Source organism: Rhinolophus sinicus, chromosome 17, assembly GCF_057876585.1.
Source record: "Rhinolophus sinicus isolate RSI-liver-muscle chromosome 17, RSI-T2T, whole genome shotgun sequence".
In the NCBI taxonomy this organism is placed as follows: domain Eukaryota; kingdom Metazoa; phylum Chordata; class Mammalia; order Chiroptera; family Rhinolophidae; genus Rhinolophus; species Rhinolophus sinicus.
Window position 1 is genome coordinate 142,402,405 of NC_142517.1, and position 18,895 is coordinate 142,421,299.

At 44.8% G+C, this 18,895-nt stretch overlaps 1 protein-coding gene across 1 annotated transcript in view; it reads left to right on the forward strand.

The window, feature by feature from the left end:
• Positions 1–17,499: 17,499 nt before the first annotated feature.
• KIF5C (kinesin family member 5C) overlaps positions 17,500–18,895 on the forward strand; it is a 144,160-nt gene continuing 142,764 nt past the window's right edge. The window contains exon 1 of the mRNA XM_019737476.3: positions 17,500–18,050. Within this exon, the coding sequence (XP_019593035.1) occupies positions 17,925–18,050 (126 nt within the window). The 5' untranslated portion in view covers positions 17,500–17,924. The remainder of the gene's footprint in view (positions 18,051–18,895) is intronic.

The window sequence follows — 18,895 nt, forward strand, 5'->3', positions numbered from 1 at the left end:
GATATTAACCCTTTATCAGATGTATCATTGATGAATATTTCCTCCCATTCAGTAGGCTCTCTTTTTGTTTTATTGGTAGTTGCCTTTGCTGTGAAAAAACATCAAAGGCCTTTTAAGGGCTAAAAAGAGAAGTGCTTCTCATACTCTAATGTGCAATTGACTCACCTGGGGATCTTATTAAAACGCAGGTTCTGGCTCCGTAGGTCTGGGTGGAGCCTGGGCGTCTGCGTTATAGCCAAACTCCCTGGGGATGCTGATGCTGCTGGTCCCTGGACTGCACTTTGAGTAGCAAGAAAGATCACATCCCACGTCCCATAGTCTAACTGGGAGATCCAAGGCTTTCAGTGACAGAGCCCTGGGTTTGAAGTCCCGTGCTGCTACTGTGCCATTTTGGACAGGTTCCTTAACCTCTCTGAGCCTCAGTTGTTTTCATCTATACATTGAGGGCAATACTACCCTCTTTGCAGGGGTTGTAGTTCACCCTTCTGGTTGGGGCCTCATTCCTCGTGCAAATCTCTCTCCCACCGTCCTGTGGTTGGATAAATTAGAACATGTGTTGTGGTGTGGGATAAATTAGATCACGTTTGTAGAATGGGTAGCATAATGTTGGCATGTAGAAAGTTCCCAACAGTGGACGGGCTCTGCCTGGTCCTCCGTCCCAGAAACCCCTCCACACCCACGCGGCCGCCACCATCACTAAACACACGCCAGCACTTTATTTATTTACATATCCACTAACTTCTCAGGCCTCCCAGGGGAAATCATGCCTGTGTGCGTGGGTGTCGGCTTTGCATCTGTTCGGCGGCTACAGAGAAGCAGGATGTACCTGGAACTCCTTGGGATTAAACATCACCCTCGTGGCCAGGGGCTGCCTTCCGGTGAGTCAAATACAGCAGGGTGTCCTGGCGGTCCTGCAGGCGACCCTCCCTGGGACCTCTGCACCCTCAGGAGGCGTGTCACGTACCCTACTTACACTTGACCAGCTGTTTTCTAGTGTAACTCCTGAGTGCCTCAAAGTAATGTATCTGAGGCTAGTTCATCACCTTGGTTTAAATGTGGTCCAGCCTGACCAGTTTCTCAAAGCTGCCTCACAGAAACAGAGGCAGAGCCCTTGGGACCTCAGCTGCCACGTCTTGTTTATCTTGGGTATATCCCTCATTCCTCACAACCGTCAAGGAATTCCATCAGTTGACCTGTTCCCTTTGAGATCCAGATTGTAGACTTACTGGTCTTGGAGTTCCTTGTAAAGTGCTCCCCAAGTAGGGTTTCCCGCCCGTTCTCGGGAATTTCACTCGCTTTCCCATTCCCAAATCCCAAGAAAAGTTGGTGGGGAAATTGGGAAAATTGCCTCCAAGATGGTTGGTGTTATCTGCCATCACTGTGGAAACGATTCATCGTGGAGGACAGAAAACAGTTTGTATCTCGGGATTCGGAAATGGGAAAGCGAAAAAAATTCCTGAGAATGGGCCAGAATTCCCGCCCAGAAACCCTATCCTTAAGTGTGTTCCTGGCCAACTAATTCTTCCCTTTTGCAACCCAATGTATCAACAAATTCTTCTCAGCTGTTTTCAAAATATATCAGGAATCAGATCCTCTCTCACACCTCCCTGTCCAAGTACCAGCCTCTCTGGTTCAGACCCCTGCAATAACCTAATTGGTTTCCCTGTGTATTAGTTTGCTAGGGCTGCTCTAATAAAGGTTAAACAACAGAAGTTTATTCTCTCACACTTTGGAGGCCAGAAGTCTGAAATTAAGGTATCAGCCACGTTCCTTCCGGAAACTCTAGGGGAGGATCCTCCCTTGCCAATTCCAGCGTCTGATAATCCCAGGCATAGACTGTGGGTTGGGCAGCATAATTCCAGCCTCTGCCTCCGTCTTCATGTGGCTGTCTTCCCTCTGCATGTGCCTATGTCTTCACATGGCATTATTCCTGTGTGTCGGGGTACAAATGTGTTTCCTTTTTTAAGGGCACCAATAACATTGGGTGAAGGGCCATCCTAATGACTTCATTGTAACATCATTATATCTGCAAAGACCCTATTTCTAAATAAAGTCACGGATACACGTACCAGGAGTTAAGACTTCCATATATCTTTGGGGGGACACAATATAACCCATAGCAGCCTGCTTCCACTCTTACCTAATATCCCCTCCTTTGCCACACATCTTTTTATAATGCAAATCAGATCATGTCACTCCCTTGTTTAAAACCTTCCATGGCTTCCCATTATATTTAAAATAAGCTCAACACTCCGACTGAATACTTAAAACAAATTTTTTTATTGGGGAACAGTGTGTTTCTCCAGGGCCCATCAGCTCCAAGTAGTTGTCCTTCAATGTAGTTGTGGAGGGCGCAGCTCAGCTCCAAGTCCAGTCGCTGTTTTCAATCTTTAGTTGCAGGGGGTACAGCCCACCATCCCATGTGGGAATTGAACCGGCAACTTGTTGTTGAGAGCTGGTGCTCTAACCAACTGAGCCATCTGGCCGCCCCTCCAGAAGCTCAGCGGAAGCTCGTTGCCTTCAATCTAGTTGTGGAGGGCGTAGCTCACTGGCCCATCTGGGAATCGAACCTGCAACCCTCTTATTCAGATCTTGCGCTCTAAGCAACTGAGCCATCCGGCTGTCCCACTACTGAGTACTTTCTACAGTGGCCTGAGACCCTAATGAGTGATTGGGGACATGCTGAACTCTTTAACTCCATCTCCTGTCACTCTCTGCCTCCTATCACTCAGCACCTAGCTTACTACGCTCCAGACCCACTGGACTTCTGGCCATTCCTCAAACTCTTGAGTTCATCCCTGCCTCCAACAGCCCCTCTGCCTGAGCTGCTCTCCCTCCACATGGTCACAGGGCTCACACGTTTGCATCATTCAAGTCTCATCTCCTCAAGTGCCACCTCCTGAGAGCCGTCTATTTTTTATGCTTCATTTATACCATCAATCGGATTTATTTTCTTAACCAGCTTTATTTTCTCCCTAGCACTCGTCACCATCTGATGTTGTATATCTCAGCTCTGTACACCGCTCATTGTCTCTTCCCCTATTAGATTGGGAATTCGATGAGGGCATGTTGCATGAGAGCATGTTCTTATATCCACAGAGTATGGGCCATCGCAGATGCTCAATATTTGGTGAATGAATTAATGAGTACACTGCCTCAGTTGGTGATCTTTTCTGTTTTCTTCAACAAGGCCATCTTTTCCTTTTCTTCATAATGCATCAACTTCCCCCACTTTCCCCAAGTACCCTTCCAGTGTTGCCTTTAGCCATGTAGTGAATTATTTTAAATACGTGCTTTTCGCCCCCTGTGGATCCTTGACATTTTCTTGTATTTCCAACAAGACGTTTTTTGAAGTAGTCTCCAAGTTTCTTGTAGTTTTTTGACCTTTAAAATGCTGCCAGAGATGGATTTTTTATTCCGTGATCACTAGTATGATCACAGCGGCTCATCTTCTCTTACCCCAGGACCAGCGTCTGTTCCCGCCTCTAGATTTCCATTTTCATTCTTCCCTCCAGGTCAGCTCTTCAGTCTTCTTGTCTGGACCATTGCAACAGCCTCCCCTCCTTCAGATTCCCCACTTCCAATCCTTTTTTTTTTTTAAAGAACAGCTCTATTGAGATATAAGCTATATACTATACATTTCATCTGTTGAAAATATACAATTTAATGACTTTTAATATGTTCACAAAGTGTGCAACCATCATGACAATCAATTTTAGAGTATTATTATCCCCCCAAAAAACCCTGCACCCTTTAGCCTTCACCCCCCACATCTACCCCTCCCTCCCCAACCCTAGGCAACCACGGATCTACTTTCTGTCCCTGTAGATTTGCCTGCCTATTCTGGGCATTGTATATAAATAAAATCATACAACATGTGGTCCTTTGTGACGGGCTTCCTTTGCGTAACATAATGTATTCAGGGTTTATCCAGGTAGCCTTTCTTAAAAATGTAAAATAAAATCATTCATTTCTTATAATTGCTGAACAGTATTCTATTGTGTGGATGTACCAGATATTTTAAAAAATTTCTTCTTGGGTAAGTTTACGTGGTTCATGTTCGTATAGGAATGTGTCCGTTTTGTCTCAGTCATCTCACTTGTTGGCATCCAGTTGTTCATAGTGTTCCCTTACATCCGATTTACTTCTGGAAAGTCAGCAATAACGTCCTGTTTCATTTCTGAGTTTAGTAAGTTGAACATTCTTTTTATTTTTCTTGGTAAGTCTAGCTAAAGGATTGTCAATTTTGTTCACCTTTGTGAAGAACCAACTGTTGGTTTCATTGATTCTCTCTATTGTTTTTCTATTCTCTGTTTTATTTCTCTCTGCTCTAATCCTTATTATTTCCTTCCTTCTGCTAGCTTTGACTTTAGTGTCTCTTCTTTTTTGCGGTGTCTTAACGTAGAAGTTTAGGTTGTTGATTTAAGATCTTTATTCTTTTTTAATATAGGCATTTATAGGAATAAATTTTCTGGTAAAGAAACCTTTTTTTTTTTAAGACTCTTAAATTTCTTTTTAATTTTTTTTATCGGAGAACAGTGTGTTTCTCCAGGGCCCATCAGCTCCAAGTCTAGTTGTGGAGGGCACAGCTCAGCCCCAAGCCTAGTCGCTGTTTTCTGTCTTTAGTTGCAGGGAGTGCAGCCCACCAGCCCATGCGGGAATTGAACCGGGAATCCTTGTTGTTGAGAGCTTGCGCTCTAACCAACTGAGCCATCTGGCCGCCCCTCCAGAAGCTCAGCGGCAGCTCATTGTCTTCAATCTAGCTGTGGAGGGTGTAACTCACTGGCCCATGTGGGAATCGAACCAGCAACCCTGTTATTCAGAGCTTGCGCTCTAACCAACTGAGCCATCCAGCCGCCCAGTAAAGAAACCTTTTTGATTTCCCCTTAGGTTTTCTATCTCTTACCTGATGTTTCCATTTTGCTCATACATTGTTTTCTTGACTTTCTCAACATCTTCCTTTGGTTCTTTTAGCATCTTTAAGGCAGTTGTTTTAAAGTCTTTTCCAGTAGATCTGCCATCAGTTTCTTTTTAGGGACAATTTCTATTGGTTTATATTTTCCCTTTGAATGGACCATACTTTCTTGCTTCTTTGTATATTTTGCAATTTTTTTGTTTTTGAAAACTGGACATTTAAATCAGATGATGTAGTAAGTCTGGAAATCAGATTCTCTCTCTTCCACAGGGTTGCTGGGTTTTGATTGATTGATTGATTGATTGATTGATTGATTGATTGATTGATTGTTGTAGGCTGTCTCTGTGCTAAGGATCAGGCTAAACTTAAGGTCTTTTTAAGTGTTTTCTGAGCCTGTGCTTTTCCCTGGGCATGTGTGATGACTTTCTCGTGTTCCCTGCATATGAGTTTGCTTTTGAATGTCCTAGTCTACAATGTCTCGCTCCAAAAATGGGCAAAAGAGAAAAATTAAGGGGAAGGAAATGCATTGGTCCTTTAAATTACATGGAAGTCATGTCAGCCAGGGAGAGGGGGTGCTTACAACAATGGGGAGAGATGCAACAGTGGTTACAGCTTTTTTGTCTGCACTTCTGTGATCAGAAGTAGCAATCAGTGTTCAGAGCTCAGATCCCTGATATTTAGGGTACAGGATCCTTTTTGCACACCCTGGCTCCTGAAGCTATGTGCAAGCTGCTCTAAGAACATGTGCACAGCAGCCCGCCACTGGGCTGAGAGTTGGGGATGGAATGCTGCTACTGTGGTAAGAGCTGAAGTTGACTGAATTTAACTGCAATTTACCATCCCTGGAAGTTTCAGACCTTAAATAGACTCCAGAGTTCCAAAATAGCTAAATTAGACAGCCTCTGCCAGTGCAATTGTTGTTTGGGTGGGGAGAGAGACTTCTGGTACATCCACCGTCCCATCTTCCCAGAGTCCTTCCAAGGCTAGTTTCTCAGCCAGTCTTTGAAGTTTTTTCTAACCCCTGGTGGGCTCTTTTTAGCAGTCACTTTCCCCAGTTCTCTCTGGTAAACTAGCTAGCCTATGGTTTAGCTTATTGCTCTTAATTAAAAAGAGCTCTTGTTTTCTATAACACTCTCAGGCTTGAACTACTACACACTCTGTTTCAAGTAAAGTCAGTTTCTTTCAAAATAAGAGAGAGAGAGAGAGAGAGAGAGAGAGAGAGAGAGAGAGAGAGAGAGAGAGAGAGGTGGAGCCAAGTAGGCTCCACTCCACACCTGCTTGGAGTGGAGCTTCCATCAAGCCAAGATAGGATAGGGAGAGGGAGCAAGTGGGTCGTGGCTCAAATGCCACAGATTCTGCTGTTCTTATCAAGTTTAATGGGTTTCCTTGAATAAATGTTTCTTCATGTGTTATATGCTCTTAGGACAATTTCCAGAGACTTTAAATGATTGTTTTTAAAATTGTTTTCACCAGCTTTGCCCGTTTTGCTGGAAACAGGTCTACAGAGCTCCTCATGCTACCATCCTGGAAGTGGAATGCCAATCTAATCCATTTTATATCAGGAAGTTTTCTGTTTTTAGTGTTTTTTTTTTAAGTTTATTGGGGTGACAATGGTTAGTAAAGTTACATGGGTTTCAAGTGTACAATTCTGTAATACATCATCTGTATCTCACATTGTGTGTTCACCACCCAGAGTCAGCAGGTGGTTTTCTTTGGGGCATTTTGATTGATATCATTACTTTGTTTAGAAACTTCAATAATTCCTGTGCCAGGGGCCACTAGTTGAGATTAAATATCCATTTTCCCCTTCTTCCTCAAGCACAGAATCCCACTGTTATTTGGAGCAGCAATGCACCCAGCTAAACGACTGTATGTAGCAGCGAGGTGTGGTCGTGTGAAAGAGTGCTCCTCGGGGAGTGGGAAGTGGAAGTGTTGTCTGCATCTTGGAGGAAGCTGCACAAAGGGGACTGTTCGGTCAGGATTGTGACCCTTTGCCTTTCTTGTTGCCTAAAATACAGTCTTGATGGCTGGCACACTAGCAGTCATCTTGGGCAGTGAGGCAATCTTGAGGATGGAAGTCACACAGTGAGAATGTCAGAGCAGACACGTAGGAAACTTTTTTGCTTTGATTCCTGGGTATTTTATCATCTCCTGGAGCTGCCATATCAGTCCTGGATTACCTTCTTATAAAGTCTATAAACCATTGGGAGTTTAAGTCACTATCTTTTTCTCAAATGTCTTGAAGTCTCACTTGACCCCTTGTCAGCTAGAAATGGCTTCTCTTTCCTTTGAATTCTCATAACATTTGCTTCTAACTCCCTGTGGCACTGATCCGTGATATCTCAGTCCCCTTTGTACTAATGCTATTTGGATTTATACGGAAAGGAACCAGATGGCTAGCCGAATAAAATCTAGCCCAGATTCTCCAAGGCTGGCTATGGGGGAGGAATCACCAGGTGAGGTGTGCTGGCTGGACCTCAGAGCTCTCGTTCCTGCTCTGAGACTCACTCTTCTGGGTTCTCTCACTATTGCTGCTCTCCCCTATAGCCTGGCCTCGGGAACCACTACTTTACTTTTGAGGGTTTGGCCCAAATATGAGGACACACGACATACAATTCTTCACATAATCCCATTTCGCACAGCTAAGAACAGGCTAAAAGATTTTTTCAAGGTTGCTGAAAGCTCAGGGTAACAAAGGAGAAATATACAAAAAGAGTAAAATAACACTAGGTAATCCATCTTACTTATCTTTAGCTTGGGGTCCCTGCTACCTGCTCTGCTTGCTGCCTCAAGGTAGCAGATACTTGCAGTCCCTTGTCATCTTTAGATTCCAATCACAAAACTATCCAAATACAGACATGACTTTATCTTAAAGACTTTGGAAGATGAAGGCAGTGGACAGCTGTATCGGCATTCCTAAACATGAGACCTGGATCCCAATATTTTTGAAACCTTGATAATTAAGAGGATGAAAAACAAATAGCTCTTGTTACTTGAAAGCTGCTTCGTAAAGGTCAATCTTTTGGTCCTAGAATTACATTTAAGGGGAAATTTTAGTAATGCAAATATAAAGCAAAGATCTTCTAAGAAAAGGTGTTTGAAACTAGTTCCAAGAAGCTAAAATGTCATAGAATTTAGGACAGTAAAATGTTGTCCTTGAAAGATGTTGAGTTGTATCTCTGTAGACTTTGATTGCTTTTGGAGAAAATACCTTTAAATAAGGAGGGGACAGAATGATGGAAGAAGTAGCACGGTTCCTGAGTCTTGAACTTGCTTTGAACCCCTATATTAATCAAAGGGATGGAGGTTTGGAAATAATGGAATTGTCTTCATGGAAGAATTTGTGAGACTCAGGGATTAAGGCAAATTTTCAGGGCAGGTGACAAAGTATGACTGGGGTTAATAATAACAAAATACAAAAATAATAATAGCAAAACTTTCTATAGTGCTTATTTCATGCCAGGCACTGCTCTCACACTTTCTGTATATTATTATATCTCATTAATCTGCATAGTAACCTTTGAGGTAGTACGATGATCATCCCCATTTTACAGATGAGGAAACTGAGGCACAGAGAGGATAGGTAGTTTGCCCAAAGTCACTCAGCTATGAAAAAGTGGAGTTGAGATTGAAACCCATACAGTCCAGCTCCAGAGCCTGGGCCCTTACTCTCTGTACTGTCCATTTAAGGAAGGTGTCCTTTCTCTCCATCTCAACATGAAACTCTGAGTTCTGGTCCACGGCATTTCATCTTCCTTATGAAGCTGATTGGACAGAAAAGCGGATGATTTTATCTATTCATTTTCCACTTTATTAAACTCTCATAGTAAGTCTATTAGCTTTTTAGCTAACTCTTATGATTTAGGGGGATGGTAATCATCTTTCCTGCAATTATGTATAATTTTGCTTCTGCTTTTTCTACAAGTATGCCTCCCATTTCTGTTTGTTGTCTTATCACATTGGCTATAGTTTATGGAATAATAAAAATGGAATTCAGTTTGAAAGTGGCTACTGGAAGCATAAATATGAGCTCAGAGTATACGGGGCAGAGGGAGCAGTTAAGAAGCCACTGTAGTAATGCAGGTGTGATGTCATGATGGGTTGGTCTAGGATGATATGAAGGGCATAAAAGGAAGAGATATACAGGAAAGATAATTTACACAAAGAATTCACTGGACTTATTGATGTGTATGAGCAGTAAACTAAATACATCCTACCTGAAATCTAGTGCTCTACCTGATGGTGACAATTTATAACAGATGTTAGTATCTACTAAAAACATGACTGGTCATCTAAAAGGAGGTAAGAGGAAGGAAATGAATCATAAGTCGGAGTTTATGACAGCATTAGCAGATATATGCATATATATGTATGTGTGTGTGTGTGTATATATATATATATATATATACACACACACATATATATATAATATCTATCATCTATCTATCTACCTATCATCTATCTATACATCCATGCATATATGCATCTATCCATCTAATTTTATTTATTTATTATTTTTTTATCCATCTAATTAAAAAAACAATCAAATCTCCATGGTTCAGTCTGCAATCTTTGAACTTGTCTGCCTGCTTCAGACTCACAAGCTTCTCTATTTTTCCTGAAAACCATCAATCTCTCCCCCTCACCGCATCTTTCACATGTTCTATTCCCTCTTCTTCCTCCCAGCTTAGTTTAAACGGCACTTGCTCAGGGAGCCCTCCCTTGATCACCCCAGCCCTCCAACCAATACCGCCACACATCCCACACTTCTTCTCTTTCCAAAGTATTTGCCACAGTTGCAATTCGATAGGTATTTGTGTGCCCGTGATGTCTGTTTCCCTCACTAGACCGTCAGCTTCATGAGGGTCTGAACAAGGCTCTATCCCTGCTGTATCTCGTACCTCGTACACTGCCTGGCATATCGTGCATAATCCATGATGCTTGTTGAACGTGTTCACGACTATAAAACTATATCTTACATACTTAGCACTTGTATAGAGCTTTTCTAGTTTATAGAGTAACATTTTGTCTGTTGTGCCACATCTGGTCTTCGCATCACTCGTGTGAGAAATACAGATGTGGGACATCCAGCTGACCCCTTACAGGTGGACTGTATTTTCACCTGTATCACCTGACTCGGTGCTTACTTATACCTCATAATTTACACTGCAACATATCTGGGCTCTGAACATGATATGCTCTTTACACATGTGGGTACTGCTCTCTGCTGAGCATGTCCCCCCATTGTGGACACCACTGTGGCCCTCTGAGACCCTTCTACTAACTTGTACTCCCCTCCCCCAGCCTCTGGGAGTGTTGGCTGTTAACAGCTCCCAGCTGCTGCCTTCTCTAAAGTGCCTTCCTCTTAACCTGGGAGGGGGCAGGGCACAGCCAGTGGCTGACACTGGGTGCAGGTGGGGGGTGGGGGGTGTACAGAAGGATATCCCCTTGCCTCAAGATGGTGCAATTTGTATTCCAGAGTTTTCTGGTGAGACCAGGTGGGAGCCAGTGAATGGCAGAGCCCCTTCCCGATGCCCAATTCCCTGCTGCCCTCACTCTTCAAGAACTCACTTCCAAGGGAATTCCCATCTCAGGCTCTGCTTCTGTGGAGTCCGACCTAAGACACAACTGCCTTGCTCACCTTACATAACTCTCTCCGTCCCACAAAGCTTTTCCACCAGGGAAAACCTTCCTCTGCCTAACGGTGGTGAGACTGGTAAGGGCCAGCGAGTGTGGTCCTTAAAGAAGAGGCACCCAGGGGCCAGGTGGGTCCCAGCAGGCTGTCAGGTGCAGTAGTGTCTCTACAGAGTTGGCACTTATGGAAGCCACTCCTCCAGTGTCCAGGAAGGAAGGAGCCAGAAAAGGACCTTCCCTGAGTCTCTGAGGCACACACCTTCATTCCTTGGTGAGTTGATGCATGACAAGCAATACCCACTCCTTAGCCTCCCTTCTCCCACTTATAGAATGGAGTAAGTAAAGTGGAACCACAGGGTTTAAGTTTTGAGGCTGGTGTTAGTATTTTGCTGAGGTGGCCGGATGAATGCCAATAAAAGTGGACAAAGGACCATAAACGGCTAGCTTTCGTTAATTAGAATGAAAGGGCTGGACGTTACCAATGTGTATATTGTAGGAGTAAGCTAGGGCTTCAGCTAGGGCTGGAGAATCATTTGCCCAGCAGATTCAAGCTGTGACCCTGCTCACACCTTCGTGCTCATACCAGCAGAGCCTAGAAACTTCACTAGTGGCAACAGGGTTGGGGTTTTTACTCACTACTATACCAAATACATCTCTTTTCTGGGTTAGAGTGTCTTATCCAATTAATTCCCTACAATTCAGTTACTCTCTCCTCTCAAAACAGGTCATTTAAAGAAAAAAATAAAGCCACTTCCAGAGTGCCAAGCTATCCACAAGCCAGCTGGACCAAATGAGTCACTTGGCTTCTCAAAGCAGAGGCTGTTGGTGGCAGGCTGACTAACAGCCATATCAGGGCTCGGTTAGGTCTGGATTTACTACTGTCATTAGGTAATCTGTACGAGTGTGGGCGGGTGGCTGGGGGGGGGGCAGTTGGGGAGCAGCTGGCAGGGAGGAGCCGAAAGTGGGGGCATTGGACTCTTGTAGAATCTGACATGAGTGATGTTATAGAAATCACACGGTATTGAATATGGCTGCATCGGCATCCATTGGGGGAAGAATTCCGCAGGGAAGGATGAGTTCTCCTCTACTCCCCAAGCTTCATTAATATCAACACTTGTGTTTTTTCCAGTGCTTTCCCTTTCCTGGGATCTGCCTGTCCACCCTCTACCCCACGAATCCCCTTAGTTAAGGAATTACTTCTGACAACCATGCTTGTTGAACAGGACGCTGCCTTTGCTCAGAGTTGAGTTGTCACCAGACCACGTTCCCTGAGCTGAGCCCCTCCGAGTCCTTCCTCAGAAACTGAAGTCAGGGCTGAGAGACGCAGAGCTTTCATAATTCTCCAACTTGCTGGACGCATACATTTTGAGCTGGCAGAGCTGAATATTCTGTGATATAGCATGGAAAAGCCAAGGAACAAACTATGCAGAGAGAAAATGAAGAAAGCATGTGCCCAGAAAGGAGCAGAGACAAGACAAAGAGAAGAAAAACTTTGTAATGTTCAGGTCCCCGATTCCAGTTTGTTTCTGAGCCCAGTTGCGGTCCAGACTTACTTCTTTAATAATTATAATTAACTCTCCTTTTGCTTTGGCTTGAGCTCGATCAAGTAGATTTCTGTTGCTTGCAACTCAATGAATGCTAAGTAACATACCCTGGATTGTGTACCTTAAGTGCTGCCATTCAGGGTAAGTCCCATTCCACTCCCTGTGGGAGGTGATTCTCTGACTTTTATGCTGATAGGTCTCAAATGTCAAAAATCAAAGGAGACCTACAGGCTGAGCTTTGCATCCAAGTCTCCATTTAGTAGGAAGGGCCATCTGTTTGGCTCTGCTGGACAGTAAAGCCAGAGGGGAGGATCAGAGGTCCCATGGAGAGAGTGGTGAGTCCTCTAATTCTATCCCTGGATTCATAGCTCATTGGTGTTTCCAACAGGGCTGAGAACTCTTCTTTCATCTGATTACTCCCCTACTTCAAAACTTCCAGTGACTTCCCAGTTGAATGCCACTCAGACACTATGATCTTTTGTCCAAAGCTCTCAATGATTTGGTATAAACCCACTTTTCCAATTTTAGTCCCCAGGTGTCTCCACAAAACTTTGCACTTTTTATTCTCTGAAGGTACAAGTGCTTGCATGCCTGGAACCTCTGTCACTTTCAGCAGGATGTCTGTACCTGCACATTTTTCAGGGTTCAATTTATGTTACCCTCCCAGGAAAATGATACAAATCTGCCCTATTACCAGTTGGATATGAGAAGGCTGCCTTCCTGCTATACATTATAATATTGGGCATTATTCTTCTTTATAATCTTTTCCAATTTAGTAAGTGTTCCTTTGGTTATGAATGAGGCTGAAGAGTTTTTCATGCATTCAAGGACAATTTGTAATTCTTTTGTGTATTGAGTTTTATGCTCTTGGCTAGTTTTTCTATTGTGCATTTACAACTGTCTATGGATTTGTAGGAATTCTTTATTAAAAATTTTGACTCTCTCCCATATATGCTGTAAAAATCTTCCTTAGCTGATTGTTTTGTTGTATTATTGTGTATGATTTTTGTTTTATTTTATTATTGTGCATGATTTTTGATACATAGGATTTCATATGTTTTATGAAGTTTAATATGTCACTTTTTTCCTTTGGTGTTTGCTGACTTTGGGTGTTTTTTTTTTGCTTAGCATGGCTATTATTTTCTCTTTTAATCTCTGTATATCTCATCTGCCAGCTAGACTGAAGCTCTCTGAAAGAAGGGTCTGTTTCCAAAGTTATACTTCTTGACTCTATTCTCTGCCTTATTTCAGTGTATGTGATCAGTAAGTGACACTAAATTCACTTGTCGTTTGTTGTGACGGGCACTTTCCTGAGATCGCCCCTAATGATCTATGCCGCCTGACGCTCACACCTAAGTATAATCCCCTCCTTCTGAATATGTGCCAGACCTAGTGACTTGCTTCTAATCAGTGGAGTATGGCAAAAATAATTGGATGTGGTTAAGCTATAAAAGACTGATTTCTGTTTTATTTCCTCTCTCTGATGCTCGTGGGAGGTCCATGTGACAAGAACCTGAGAGTGGCTTCCGGCCAGGGAGCCGTGAGGAATGGGAATCCTGCTGATAAGCACATGAGAGAGCTTAAAAGTGGATCCTTCCCCAGTTGAATCTTAAGATGGTTGCAACCCTGGCTACATAAGAGAGAGAACCTAGGTCACAGGATTCAGCTAAGTGGTGTATGGATATCTGACCCATTGTGAAATAACAAATGTTGTTATTTTAAGCCAGTAGGTATTGGGGGTAATTTGTTACACAGCAATAGATAACTAACACAATTGTTAAAAAAAAAAAAAAAAAAAAAGGCTTCTAGTCTTTGAGGACTTTTCTTTTTTTATTATTATTAAATTTATTGGGGTGTCAATTGTTAGTAAAATTACATAGATTTCAGGTGTACAATTCTGTATTACATCATCTATAAATCCCATTGTGTGTTCATCACCCAGAGTCAGTTCTCCTTCCATCACCATATATTCGATCTTCCTTACCCTCATGACTTTTCTTTGATCTCTGTTGAAGAAAAACCCAACTTATTTGCTGCTTCAAAAAGTAAAGGAGAATCTCTATATGAAAACGTATCAACCTTGGAAGTCTCAGTATCTTTATTTAACATATTGACAAGGAATTGATTTGCTGAGGATGTGGTTATATTTCTCTATGTGGGTAACAGAAAATAGGTTTATATTTATTCTTCTCTCCCACAGTGTCTTAGGAGGATGGAGCAACTGACTACAGGAGCCCCCTGTGTTTTGCTGAGCACAGAGATGAATTTGGGGCTGCAAGCCTGGGACAGAGCTGGGGCACCACAGATTGGCTCTGCATCAGGGAGGTGCAGTGCAGGGGAAGTCAGGACCTGGAGAGAAGCGTATGTGGGGTGTTGGGAGGCAAAGGGACCCATTGTGGCTGCATGGTAGATATCGGACTTTGAAGACATGAAGTCTATTCAGTGATTTTAAAGTAGTCCACTGCGGTCTGTGCAACAGAAATTCCTTATCTGTGATCCTGGTACATTGTTAGTATAGTTTACATTATTTCTTAATGCTTTCCTGGGAGTGGACTTTTAGAGGAACTACCAATGTTGAATCCTGTCTCCAAATGAGGCCTGAATAAACTTAGACGCAGCTGCTGGTAGATGAGGGAATCTCGCTGACATCCAGGTCACACTGGGATTGTTCTGAGTCAATGCTGAGAGGGGTAGGGGGCCTCCACCCCCACAACTGCACTTCAGCTCCTATTCACCCCTGGTGCCTGGTACCCACAGGCTGCCCTGTGATTACCAGTGCTCATTCACCTCCATCACCCCCAGGACACAAGAGTTTAGTTTTTCTTTCTCCTCATTTCTCCATGCTTACACGCAGTGGCTCTGTCTTTTTTGTACAGAGCCCTGAATTTTTTTCTGCATCACTAGTAAAGGTCCAATCTAGTGAAATGAATCTCAGTCCACGTGTCAGCTCTCCTAGAAGAGAAAGGGCAAGCTCCTTCAGATCAGCTAAGGTCATGTTAAGGGGGGGGGGGGGCGTAGTCTTTTTCTCTTCCCCACGGAGCTGGGTTATTTGAACATCTTGAACTAAGGAGCTACATTTTAAAAGACATCCAGATTTTCTATTCCACGGCAATACATTATTTTTGCAAGTTTTAAAGGGATTTTTCAACATCTTTAAAAACATTTTCATCTGTACATTTGGTTTTTAATCTTCACTAGAATCAGAAAGTTTTTGTACTTATAGGAATGGAACTGGGCCCGGGCAATCAGAAATGATTAAACCCGCACTGGACCTGCGGACCCCAGGCTTGGAGTTAAATGGCTATCCCAGTGACTGCTGAAGACGGGGAACTGATGTGAAAATTGAAGCAATTACCTAGATCATTCAGGTAGAATTTCTGAGGCTTTTTTCCTTGAACAATCCAGATAATTGCATCAATTTATACTTTTTTCTGGCACCAGAGACTGGGACAGAAACTGCTCTCTAGGAGAGGGCTGAATAGAGAGACGCAGAAGGCTCAGAAAATGATTCTGATCACTCAGGAGAGAGAAGGGGAGGATGGAGGGGGATTCATGTGCTTGGGCCTTGATTTCTGCCATGCTTAAGCATTGTTGCCTGAATGATCCAGATAATTTTCCATTTTCTGTTTCATCTTAGCAATGAAGCTGTAGGGGCCATGCAAGTGTTGCTGGTGGAGGTATTGGAAGAAATTGTGGCCTGGGAGTCTGTCTGAGGCCCTTACCCTGTGCTAGTGGGTGAATTTCTCAGGTCATTAATCACCCTGTAAATTCCTACTTGGGGGTAGGGACAGAGAGGAGCGGGGTAGGTACTGTCTTGAAAGAGCGTACCATACCTATTAATTTATCCATGAGCAAAAAGTCAGGGCAGGAGGACTTGGTTAGTATAGTTTATCAATCATGAAGCAAATGATTGATTTCACTAGGACCCTCAAGGATTCATTTCTGGGACAGAAAAATCCACATTATTGAACGAATGAATGAATGAATGATACATGAATGCATGAAAGACATTATCAAGTTGCTTCTTGGTGCCTGGTATTATGCTGGCTCTTGGAATAATTAACTTTACATTAATATATGCCTTTTATTTCTTTTTTGCATGTTTTCTTGGGAGGAATGATTCCCCCAGTCTCTTCACCGCCTCTACTAGACTTTATTTCCAAAGCATTTTCTCACATATTTCTCTTTCAATTCTCACTTATCCAGAATAGACAACATTTCCAGCACCATTTCAACAGATGGGATAAACAATTAATTCAGAGAAGTAGAATACATTCTCCAAAGTCACAGAACTTGTTAGCAGCAGAGCTGGGATAAAAATGGCAAGCTCCTGAGCCCAAGGCTCCATTGACAATGCAATGTCATTGTTTTCAAGCTTATGTATTCATTCATTTGTCCTTGCTGTTATCATGATCATGATGGACATGGATCGAACACTCAGAAAATATTTGTCACGCACGTACGTAATACATGATCCTAACCACATAAGGAACAAGACATGCGCACAAGACATTTAACATGAAGAAAAATACTGTGATACAGAAAGAACCAGGGAACAGTACCAGACAGCAATAGGAACGTCATTGAAGACGGCAAATGCTCAGGTGCCAGATCAGAAGGACGGAAGGCCTAAGAAGGCTGAGAGCCCTGCGAGTTAGAGCTGTTCAGGAAGTTCTTTTTCTTTTCTTTCAATATTAAGGATTGTAAGTAGGCATTAGGCACAAGTTCTGTAAACTGTACTATAATTAACAGTAATTAAGAGGTTCTTAACCTGGGAGTCACAGGCAGGCTTCAGTTGTTCCCAAACTGAAATAACATGAAAAATCCGTGGGTCTGTATGGGCCTATTTATCTTTTTTTTTTTTTCCTATGGAAAAGATACCTAACTTTCTTCAGCTATGAAAGGAATCCCTGACCCAACATATGTTATGAACCACTATCTGTGCACGGGCGGTGCGGTTCGCGGCCTTCTCCTTGGAATAATTGGTTTCAAATATTCATGCAAATCTCATTTCCTCCCTTAACTTCCTCACAGCTCTTACAAAACTTTTCGGCACAGAGAAAATGCTCCATAACTGTTCGTTTGGACACTGGCTTAAGTAGTGATTGTCCTTTGGGATTATGAAAAGATGTAAAGAGATGATATAGAGATTTTAACCGGGAATATTGGATATGACCTCCCTTTATTCTTCTTCTTGACTTGGGTAGCCACACCACACCTGCAGGCTCTTGGAGGTCGCACCTGGAGGTACTACCGCTATCCTCAAAAGCCAACTCCAAGCATCCTTGCCCTTCCCCCTGCAGGTGGGGCGACTACAAGTCCCAGGAAGCTCCGCGCTCGGAGCCAGGTCGGATCGCTGAAGTGACGTTATCGCCCGGGGCGGACCTGGGGAAGGCGGGGCGAAGGGGCGGAGGGGCGGAGGGGCGGGCCGGGGAGGCGGTGGAGCGCGCTGGTGCTGATGCAGGATGGCTGAGCGCGCAGGAGCCCGGGAGGTCTGAGCCGGGCGAGGCTCGCTCTGTGCGCATCGCCTCGTCCGCCCGCCGCGTGGTCGCGGGCAGGTGGGCTCGGGGCGCAGCGCAGGGCGGGGCAGGACCAGGGAAGGTAGGTCTGCAGCCCGCGGGGCCGAATGCTGATAGACTGCCCACCTACCCAGTCTCGCAGCGGCCAGAGCTGCCCATCCGCAGAGTTCGCCATGACCTGCTGAGAAGCTTCGTTGGAGGCTGCAGGAGGCGGCCTCGCTGCGGGCGGTGCGGTTCGCGGCCTCCTCCTTGGTCTTGCCGACTCCCGGCCCCCCAACCCCTCCCCGCGCCCCCTCCCTGCGGCCGGTGGAGATGGCGGATCCAGCTGAATGCAGCATCAAAGTGATGTGCCGGTTCCGGCCCCTCAACGAAGCGGAGATCCTCCGCGGGGACAAATTCATCCCTAAATTTAAAGGCGATGAGACCGTGGTAATCGGGGTAAGTGGCGGGGGCGTCTGGCCTCCCCTCCTGCTTCGCGCCGCAGCCCGGAGCCCCGACGGGCCAGACCTAGTGGAGATGCTTGGGCCGCCCCTTCGGACATCCCCGCAGGGATGCTTTCTCGGGTGGACTTGACGAGAGATTCCCCTGCCTCCGCCCCATAGTTCTCTCCCGGGTGGGTGGAGGGGCGACTGGGGACGGCGGGGTTGGCCCCAGGTGGTGCGGGTGGGGGTGGGGGGCGAGGAAGGGTTCCGCGCCGCCATTGTTCGCGGGGTGGGGGCCGGGTGGACCTATTGTTCCCCGCCCTGGTCTTGCCGCGAGGGTCGTGTGTTCTGGTTACCCTCAAGCCGGGGTGGCTAGGCTCCCCTTAAAGTATGAGCTCTGCAAACCCACGAATGATTCAGGCGTCAGTTCGATTTATCGAACACTTTGCTTCTTCTCACGATCTTAGCAAAAGAAGAAGGAAAAACGGTAATGGGAAAATCCTAGCCTCGGAGCCCCCACGGCGGTGTAGACGCAGCTCCCCGAGGCGTTTCACCTTGCTCTGAGCGCCGAAGGCGGGGTGGGGGTGGTGGTGAGGGGAACTCGGATGGCCTTGGTGTCCCGGAGGCCTGTTATGTCTCCTGTTTCTCAACTCAGGCTGCCCTGGACGTGGAACCCAGGTCTGACCCCTCCCCAATGGGGCGACTTCCCCACCTGTTGTCCGCAGACCCTTGAATGTGCTTCGTGCTGGGTGGAGACTAGGATGTGTGCCCACATCTGTGGGGCTTGAGTGCCCAGAGCACAGCCCAATAGCCTGGCTGTGCCAAGAGCATAAATTACTTTATGTGAATAGGGCCCTCCTC